General features: G+C 45.2%; 1 protein-coding gene across 1 annotated transcript in view; it reads right to left on the bottom strand.

The window, feature by feature from the left end:
• Positions 1 to 9,917, bottom strand: part of tmprss15 (transmembrane serine protease 15) — a 34,078-nt gene extending 24,161 nt beyond the window's left edge. The window contains 6 exon segments of the mRNA XM_034235512.1: positions 1,710 to 1,800; positions 1,917 to 2,036; positions 2,183 to 2,233; positions 5,470 to 5,612; positions 5,685 to 5,752; positions 9,765 to 9,917. Of these exon segments, the coding sequence (XP_034091403.1) occupies positions 1,710 to 1,800; positions 1,917 to 2,036; positions 2,183 to 2,233; positions 5,470 to 5,612; positions 5,685 to 5,752; positions 9,765 to 9,917 (626 nt within the window).
• Between the last annotated feature and the right edge of the window lie 83 nt (positions 9,918 to 10,000).

The following is a 10,000-nucleotide window of genomic DNA, read 5'->3' as shown; positions in this document are numbered from 1 at the left end:
AGGAGACAGAGGACAGATACCCATCAGAGACAGAGGACAGAGACAGAGGGCAGAGACAGAGACAAAGGACAGAGGACAGGAGACAGAGGACAGATACCCGTCAGAGACAGAGGAGAGAGGACAGAGGACAGAGACGGAGGAAAGAGGACAGAGACAGAGGACAGAGGACAGAGGACAGAGACAGAGGACAGAGACAGAGGACAGAGGCAGAGGACAGAGGACAGAGGACAGAGACAGAGGACAGAGGCAGAGGACAGAGGCAGAGGACAGAGGACAGAGGACAGAGGACAGAGGACAGAAGACAGAGGACAGAGACAGAAGACAGAGACAGAGGACAGAGACAGAGGACAGAGACAGAGGACAGAGACAGAGGACAGAGACGGAGGAAAGAGGACAGAGGACAGAGACAGAGGACAGAGGACAGAGGACAGAGACGGAGGAAAGAGGACAGAGGACAGAGGACAGAGGACAGAGGACAGAGGACAGAGACAGAAGACAGAGGACAGGAGACAGAGGACAGATACCCGTCAGAGACAGAGGAGAGAGGACAGAGACAGAGACAGAGGACAGAGACAGAGGAGAGAGGACAGAGACAGAAGAAAGAGGACAGAGGAGAGAGGACAGAGGAGAGAGGAAAGATACCCGTCAGAGACAGAGGACAGAGGACAGAGGACAGAGACAGAGGACAGGAGACAGAGGACAGATACCCGTCAAAGACAGAGGACAGATACCCGTCAGAGACAGAGGAGAGAGGACAGAGACAGAGGACAGAGATGGAGGAGAGAGGACAGAGGAGAGAGGAAAGATACCCGTCAGAGACAGAGACAGAGGACAGAGACAGAGGACAGAGACAAAGGACAGAGGACAGGAGACAGAGGACAGATACCCGTCAAAGACAGAGGACAGATACCCGTCAGAGACAGAGGAGAGAGGACAGAGACAGAGGACAGAGACGGAGGAGAGAGGACAGAGGAGAGAGGAAAGATACCCGTCAGAGACAGAGACAGAGACAAAGGACAGAGGACAGGAGACAGAGGACAGATACCCGTCAGAGACAGAGGACAGATACCCGTCAGAGACAGAGGAGAGAGGACAGAGGACAGAGACGGAGGAAAGAGGACAGAGACAGAAGACAGAGGACAGAGGACAGAGGACAGAGACAGAGGACAGAGACAGAGGACAGAGACAGAGGACAGAGGACAGAGACAGAGGACAGAGACAGAGGACAGATACAGAGGACAGAGGACAGAGGACAGAGGACAGAGGACAGAGACAGAAGACAGAGGACAGGAGACAGAGGACAGATACCCGTCAGAGACAGAGACAGAGGACAGAGACAGAGACAAAGGACAGAGGACAGGAGACAGAGGACAGATACCCGTCAGAGACAGAGGACAGATACCCGTCAGAGACAGAGGAGAGAGGACAGAGACAGAGGACAGAGACAGAGGACAGAGGACAGAGGAAAGAGGACAGAGACAGAAGACAGAGGACAGAGGACAGAGACAGAGGACAGAGACAGAGGACAGAGACAGAGGACAGAGGACAGAGACAGAGGACAGAGACAGAGGACAGAGACAGAAGACAGAGGACATAGGACAGAGGACAGAGACAGAGGACAGAGGACAGAGACAGAGGACAGAGGACAGAGGAAAGATACCCGTCAGAGATAGTTTGTCCTCACAGTGTGATGTTATTGATAGAAATACCTGATGATCCAGCGACAGAATCTGCTGCTTTTGTCTGAACTGAACGAGCCACTCGGACCAATCAGGATGAACTGTCCGTCACACGCCGTCGCTACGGAGACAAGGACATGCCGTCTCAGTGATGAAGCTAACAGTGAGGCTTACCTGTTGTCATGTGACTCCTCTCAGGTGTCACGTGACTCTGACAGGTGTCATGTGACTCCTCACCACAGCGGGCAGCGTCTTCGTCCGAGCCGTCGGGACAGTCCCGGTGTCCGTCACAGAGCCGACCAATCAGGATGCAGAGAGACGGATCAGCACAGGACGTCTGCTGGGGAGGACACGCCTCTGAGGACAGACAGGAAGTTACTATCAGACAGAAAGTTACTATCAGACCCCCCACTCACCTGACCCCCTCACATGACCCCCCCTCACCTGACCCCACTCACATGACCCCCCATCACATGACCCCCTATCACCTGATCCCCCCTCACCTGCTGTAGGTGAGACACCTGTCGGAGCAGCCGTTGTTACTTCCTGTTTCCCTGCAGGAACAAATCAGAGTTTAAATGACCCTTAAAGAGCCTGTGACAGCCTCCTGTTGTGCAATGAAATATTGGGCTACTAGTCATCTCGAACCGTCAGTTTAAAAAAGAAGGTGCGATACCGTTCCGATAAATATCAATAATTTCGAACATCGCAGGGAAATTCCTTCGACTCATTTTGAAGTTTTGGGGGAAGCCGGAAGTGACGTCAATGCGGGAACGCTTCACTGTGCGGCGAGAGAGCCAAACACGGACAAAGTGTGTTGTCATGCGTAGAAATGGTGAATTACTGAGTTTAGGCACGTTAATAACGTTGTAATGAAGTTGACTACAGTATATTCATATTTGTCAGTGCTTTCATGTCAATTGGGCGAACATAAACAATGATCGTGGTGAAGATGAGGATTACATTAGGATTAAAAATCGGTAGTGAGAGCTGCTGAATTTCCTCCCGTCGGATGTGATATAAAAACAAATCGATTATTTTTGTAGTTGTAAACTCAAGTGGATGAAACTACATTTATTCGTGCTTTCATGTCAATTCGGCGAACATATGATACATTAAATGATCGTGAGGATCAGTGGCGGCCGGCCCATAGGGGCGCTAGGGGCGCCGCCCCACCTCTTCCCACATACAATTTTTTTTTTTTTAAATTTAATTAAAAAAAAATATATATATATATATATATATATTTTATATTTTAATTTTTAATGAACAAGGTAAATATCATACAATTGGTATCAGTAAAATGTATAATCTACAATAAAATCTCGTTTAAAATGGTGTTACGATGTCTAAAGTTACTGATCAGTCACATGTTTCCTGCCTGGCCTTGCCCGTTAGTTTATCATTACCGGGCGGAGCCCCCGAGACAAACAGCAGCAACCAGCACGTTGCAAAAGTCTCAATAGTAAACTGTGCCGCCGAAACATAATTTCAGCCAATCAGCGCCGTCAAATATTTTGGTCACGAGGGCGCCCACGTTGGCGCCCACGTTGCTTACGTGCGTTGACGTGAGTTGATTTTTAGACTCGTGAGTGACCAAGGTGACGCAGTAGTTGGATGAGAATGGCTTCGTGTGTAGGTGGAGTCGCCGGACCTCGGTCCGCACCCAATTCCGTTTAAGAGCTACTCTCCAATCCTTTCCAAAGGAGAAGTTTGGGAGATAAATTGATATTTAAAGACCTTGGACCGGACCAACCCGATTTGTATATATCACAGCAAGCTCGTGAAAAAGACAAAACGTATCAACGAGGCTAGCTGGATGCAAATGATGCAAACAGGTAAATGCTATCTTTTGTTTCCCATGCTTGCTCTTCAAACAGCCGGGGACAGATACGATCTGTTCAGAAACTAGACAAAAGTTAAACCAGTACAAACCACAGACTGTCTGTGTCATGGAGAATACAGTCGCTGCTTTATTTATGTCTGTAGGCCGTTGTTGTGAGTGTGGAAGGTCGGAACATATATAACGTTAGCTTAGCCAAGCTCCATTCAGAAAACACGCATTCTAAAAGGTGTTTCTCTGCCGTCTGTCTGCAGACTCAAAGCATTAATTCATGGTTTTTACTAACCGGTATCAGTGTGTTGTTACTTCGGCATCATTTAGAAACGTGTATTACAATTTAATCACGGTAAAATATGTTCATTTTGTTGTAGTTGTAGTTCCCGAGCCAGCGCGTCTTGTTTGAATGATGCGAGTAGGCAGGCTGGCAGCCGCGGTGAAACTCGAGCGACTAGAGCGATGCGATAGGAGCGTTTAGAGCGAAGGGAATATTCGCATCGCGTCCGGTCTGAACGCAGCATTAAAGCGAGCTCCGCGCTGCACTGGAAACGCGCCATTACATCACCAGAAGTCCTAATTCAAGGGGTCATTACTCCCAAAAACAAATGTTTTACTCACTATATCAAAAGCCCCACCAAAGATATTTTCCATAAAATGCACGGATTATTATTATTATTATTATTATTCCCACTCCAATCGGGACACTAGGTCCACCGTTTCCCCGCAGCGAGGCTCCCCCCGTTGACAGTTTACGTGGGCTGGGCTGGGTGCAGTGGCGGACTGGCCATCGGGACGAAGTGGGCCGGTCGAGAGTCCCGGGATGATTTTTAGTCCCATTCCACCACTGGCTACATGACCGTATGATCGCCCATATTGACGCACCTAATTCCTAAACTTCTAACAGATACAACATAAAGCGATCCTTCAGCCTCATATGAGCTCTCAGACACGTTCAACATTAAACTGTCATCGCTGTCTGAGCTTGCTGCTGTGTGCGCCATCGTGCGTTTACATGCAGATGCTGGGATCCGGAACGGTGCAGCTGGAGCGCTGTGCCCGCAATGACGTTACACATCATTTGGCGGGACTTGAAGAATCCCCGAGAAGATTCAGGAAATGGTCAACATTGAGATTAATGGTTATCAAAGTACAAATATCCAAAATCAGTTCAGTAACGGTTTTCAAGGGGACAATATTTACTCAAATTGATGGGTTTGGATGATGGGGGAAACTCGTGTCACAGGCTCTTTAACTTAGAGTTTCAATCAATCAATCAATCAATCAATGTTTATTTATAGCCCAATATCACAAATGTTACATTTGTCTCAGTGGTCTTCACAGTTTGTACAGAATATCAGTATGACAATACGACACCCTCTGTCCTTAGACCCTCTGTCCTCAGACCCTCTGTCCTTAGACCCTCTGTCCTCAGACCCTCTGTCCTCAGGCCCTCTGTCCTTAGACCCTCACATCGTACAAGGAAAAACTTCAGTTTAAATCAGAGTTTAAATTAGATTTAAATCAAAGTTTAAATCAGAGTTTAAATAAGAGTTTAAATCAGAGTTTAAATTAGAGTTTAAATTAGATTTAAATTAGTGTTTGAATCAGAGTTTAAATTAGATTTAAATCAAAGTTTAAATCAGAGTTTAAATAAGATTTAAATCAAAGTTTAAATCAGAGTTTAAATAAGAGTTTAAATCAGAGTTTAAATTAGAGTTTAAATTAGAGTTTAAATTAGTGTTTGAATCAGAGTTTAAATTACATTTAAATCAGAGTCTAAATCAGAGTTTAAATAAGAGTTTAAAATAGATTTAAATAAGAGTTTAAATCAGAGTTTAAATTAGAGTTTAAATTAGATTTAAATTAGTATTTAAATCAGAGTTTAAATTATATTTAAATCAGAGTCTAAATTAGATCACAGGTAAGGATTCGACCTCTTTCTGACCTCACCTGTGATCTGGATGCTGTTTCGGTCGATGACCCATCCCGTGCCTCCGGCCTCCTGAAGGCCCACCCCCAACTGCTGCTCCGCCTCCTTCAGGTCGACCAGCTGATTGAACCAGAGGTCAAAGGTCACAGCCACGCTGCCCTGACTGAGGACACAGATCAGAGGTCAGCTGATCGACAGGTACCTGAACCTGTCTCCATGGTAACCGTTCACTCACCTGAAAGAGTTCACCTGGCAGGAAAGGAAGTGCTGTTTGAGCTCGCTGTGACCAAACGCCTCCGACACCTGTCGACCAATCAGAGGGCAGACTGTGAGAACATTCTTACCTGACTCTTTCCCTTCTGTCCTTCACAATAAAAGCTCATCATGTGGGAGTGATGATAAAGCTTCCTGTTATTTCACAATAAAAGCCTCTGCTCTCACCAGGTGTTGGACGTTAAAGCTTCCTGTTATTTCACAATAAAAGCCTCTGCTCTCACCAGGTGTTGGACGTTAAAGCTTCCTGTTATTTCACAATAAAAGCCTCTGCTCTCACCAGGTGTTGGACGTTAAAGCTTCCTGTTATTTCACAATAAAAGCCTCTGCTCTCACCAGGTGTTGGACGTTTTAAAGCTTCCTGTTATTTCACAATAAAAAGCCTCTGCTCTCACCAGGTGTTGGACGTTAAAGCTTCCTGTTATTTCACAATAAAAGCCTCTGCTCTCACCAGGTGTTGGACGTTAAAGCTTCCTGTTATTTCACAATAAAAGCCTCTGCTCTCACCAGGTGTTAGACGTTTAAAGCTTCCTGTTATTTCACAATAAAAGCCTCTGCTCTCACCAGGTGTTGGACGTTAAAGCTTCCTGTTATTTCACAATAAAAGCCTCTGCTCTCACCAGGTGTTGGACGTTAAAGCTTCCTGTTATTTCACAATAAAAGCCTCTGCTCTCACCAGGTGTTGGACGTTAAAGCTTCCTGTTATTTCACAATAAAAGCCTCTGCTCTCACCAGGTGTTGGACGTTAAAGCTTCCTGTTATTTCACAATAAAAGCCTCTGCTCTCACCAGGTGTTGGACGTTTAAAGCTTCCTGTTATTTCACAATAAAAGCCTCTGCTCTCACCAGGTGTTGGACGTTAAAGCTTCCTGTTATTTCACAATAAAAGCCTCTGCTCTCACCAGGTGTTGGACGTTAAAGCTTCCTGTTATTTCACAATAAAAGCCTCTGCTCTCACCAGGTGTTGGACGTTAAAGCTTCCTGTTATTTCACAATAAAAGCCTCTGCTCTCACCAGGTGTTGGACGTGAAAGCTTCCTGTTATTTCACAATAAAAGCCTCTGCTCTCACCAGGTGTTGGACGTTAAAGCTTCCTGTTATTTCACAATAAAAGCCTCTGCTCTCACCAGGTGTTGGACGTTAAAGCTTCCTGTTATTTCACAATAAAAGCCTCTGCTCTCACCAGGTGTTGGACGTTAAAGCTTCCTGTTATTTCACAATAAAAGCCTCTGCTCTCACCAGGTGTTGGACGTTAAAGCATCCTGTTATTTCACAATAAAAGCCTCTGCTCTCACCAGGTGTTGGACGTTTAAAGCTTCCTGTTATTTCACAATAAAAGCCTCTGCTCTCACCAGGTGTTGGACGTTAAAGCTTCCTGTTATTTCACAATAAAAGCCTCTGCTCTCACCAGGTGTTGGACGTTAAAGCTTCCTGTTATTTCACAATAAAAGCCTCTGCTCTCACCAGGTGTTGGACGTTAAAGCTTCCTGTTATTTCACAATAAAAGCCTCTGCTCTCACCAGGTGTTGGACGTTTAAAGCTTCCTGTTATTTCACAATAAAAGCCTCTGCTCTCACCAGGTGTTGGACGTTAAAGCTTCCTGTTATTTCACAATAAAAGCCTCTGCTCTCACCAGGTGTTGGACGTTTAAAGCTTCCTGTTATTTCACAATAAAAGCCTCTGCTCTCACCAGGTGTTGGACGTTAAAGCTTCCTGTTATTTCACAATAAAAGCCTCTGCTCTCACCAGGTGTTGGACGTGAAAGCTTCCTGTTATTTCACAATAAAAGCCTCTGCTCTCACCAGGTGTTGGACGTTAAAGCTTCCTGTTATTTCACAATAAAAGCCTCTGCTCTCACCAGGTGTTGGATGTTAAAGCTTCCTGTTATTTCACAATAAAAGCCTCTGCTCTCACCAGGTGTTGGACGTTAAAGCTTCCTGTTATTTCACAATAAAAGCCTCTGCTCTCACCAGGTGTTGGACGTTAAAGCATCCTGTTATTTCACAATAAAAGCCTCTGCTCTCACCAGGTGTTGGACGTTAAAGCTTCCTGTTATTTCACAATAAAAGCCTCTGCTCTCACCAGGTGTTGGACGTTTAAAGCTTCCTGTTATTTCACAATAAAAGCCTCTGCTCTCACCAGGTGTTGGACGTTAAAGCTTCCTGTTATTTCACAATAAAAGCCTCTGCTCTCACCAGGTGTTGGACGTTAAAGCTTCCTGTTATTTCACAATAAAAGCCTCTGCTCTCACCAGGTGTTGGACGTTAAAGCTTCCTGTTATTTCACAATAAAAGCCTCTGCTCTCACCAGGTGTTGGACGTTAAAGCTTCCTGATATTTCACAATAAAAGCCTCTGCTCTCACCAGGTGTTGGACGTTAAAGCTTCCTGTTATTTCACAATAAAAGCATCTGCTCTCACCAGGTGTTGGACGTTTAAAGCTTCCTGTTATTTCACAATAAAAGCCTCTGCTCTCACCAGATGTTGGACGTTAAAGCTTCCTGTTATTTCACAATAAAAGCCTCTGCTCTCACCAGGTGTTGGACGTTAAAGCATCCTGATATTTCACAATAAAAGCCTCTGCTCTCACCAGGTGTTGGACGTTAAAGCTTCTTGTTATTTCACAATAAAAGCCTCTGCTCTCACCAGGTGTTGGATGTTAAAGCTTCCTGTTATTTCACAATAAAAGCCTCTGCTCTCACCAGGTGTTGGACGTTAAAGCTTCCTGATATTTCACAATAAAAGCCTCTGCTCTCACCAGGTGTTGGACGTTAAAGCTTCCTGTTATTTCACAATAAAAGCCTCTGCCTCTCACCAAGGTGTTGGACGTTAAAGCTTCCTGTTATTTCACAATAAAAGCCTCTGCTCTCACCAGGTGTTGGACGTTAAAGCTTCCTGTTAGTTCACAATAAAAGCCTCTGCTCTCACCAGGTGTTGGACGATAAAGCTTCCTGTTAGTTCACAATAAAAGCCTCTGCTCTCACCAGGTGTTGGACGATAAAGCTTCCTGTTATTTCACAATAAAAGCCTCTGCTCTCACCAGGTGTTGGACGTTAAAGCTTCCTGTTATTTCACAATAAAAGCCGCTGCTCTCACCAGGTGTTGGACGTTAAAGCTTCCTGTTATTTCACAATAAAAGCCTCTGCTCTCACCAGGTGTTGGACGTTAAAGCATCCTGTTATTTCACAATAAAAGCCTCTGCTCTCACCAGGTGTTGGACGTTAAAGCTTCCTGTTAGTTCACAATAAAAGCCTCTGCTCTCACCAGGTGTTGGACGTTAAAGCTTCCTGTTAGTTCACAATAAAAGCCTCTGCTCTCACCAGGTGTTGGACGTTTAAAGCTTCCTGTTATTTCACAATAAAAGCCCTCTGCTCTCACCAGGTGTTGGACGTTAAAGCTTCCTGTTATTTCACAATAAAAGCCTCTGCTCTCACCAGGTGTTGGACGTTAAAGCTTCCTGTTATTTCACAATAAAAGCCTCTGCTCTCACCAGGTGTTGGACGTTAAAGCTTCCTGTTATTTCACAATAAAAGCCTCTGCTCTCTCCAGGTGTTGGACGTTAAAGCTTCCTGATATTTCACAATAAAAGCCTCTGCTCTCACCAGGTGTTGGACGTTAAAGCTTCCTGTTATTTCACAATAAAAGCCTCTGCTCTCACCAGGTGTTGGACGTTAAAGCTTCCTGTTATTTCACAATAAAAGCCTCTGCTCTCACCAGGTGTTGGACGTTAAAGCTTCCTGTTATTTCACAATAAAAGCCTCTGCTCTCACCAGGTGTTGGACGTTAAAGCTTCCTGTTATTTCACAATAAAAGCCTCTGCTCTCACCAGGTGTTGGACGTTAAAGCTTCCTGTTATTTCACAATAAAATCCTCTGCTCTCACCAGGTGTTGGACGTTAAAGCTTCCTGTTATTTCACAATAAAAGCCTCTGCTCTCACCAGGTGTTGGACGTTTAAAGCTTCCTGTTATTTCACAATAAAAGCCTCTGCTCTCACCAGGTGTTGGACGTTAAAGCTTCCTGTTATTTCACAATAAAAGCCTCTCACCAGGTGTTGGACATCGTAGGCCAGGGATTTGAACAGCAGACTGCTGGAGTTCTTCAGCTCTTCAGAATAAAAGGCTCCCTCTGTAATCAGCATGCGGCCGCTCAACTCTGTGGACTCAACGGCACCTCGGCACAACCAGCCACACATCACCATGTTAGCATGAGCCAGATGAAATGAGAGCACTTCATTAAACCAGTGTAGACGAAGCAGATTAGATGAAGCAGTACATGAAGCAG

Source organism: Gymnodraco acuticeps, unplaced genomic scaffold (assembly GCF_902827175.1).
Source record: "Gymnodraco acuticeps unplaced genomic scaffold, fGymAcu1.1, whole genome shotgun sequence".
Lineage (NCBI taxonomy): Eukaryota > Metazoa > Chordata > Actinopteri > Perciformes > Bathydraconidae > Gymnodraco > Gymnodraco acuticeps.
This window is presented reverse-complemented; position numbering and strand designations above follow the sequence as displayed.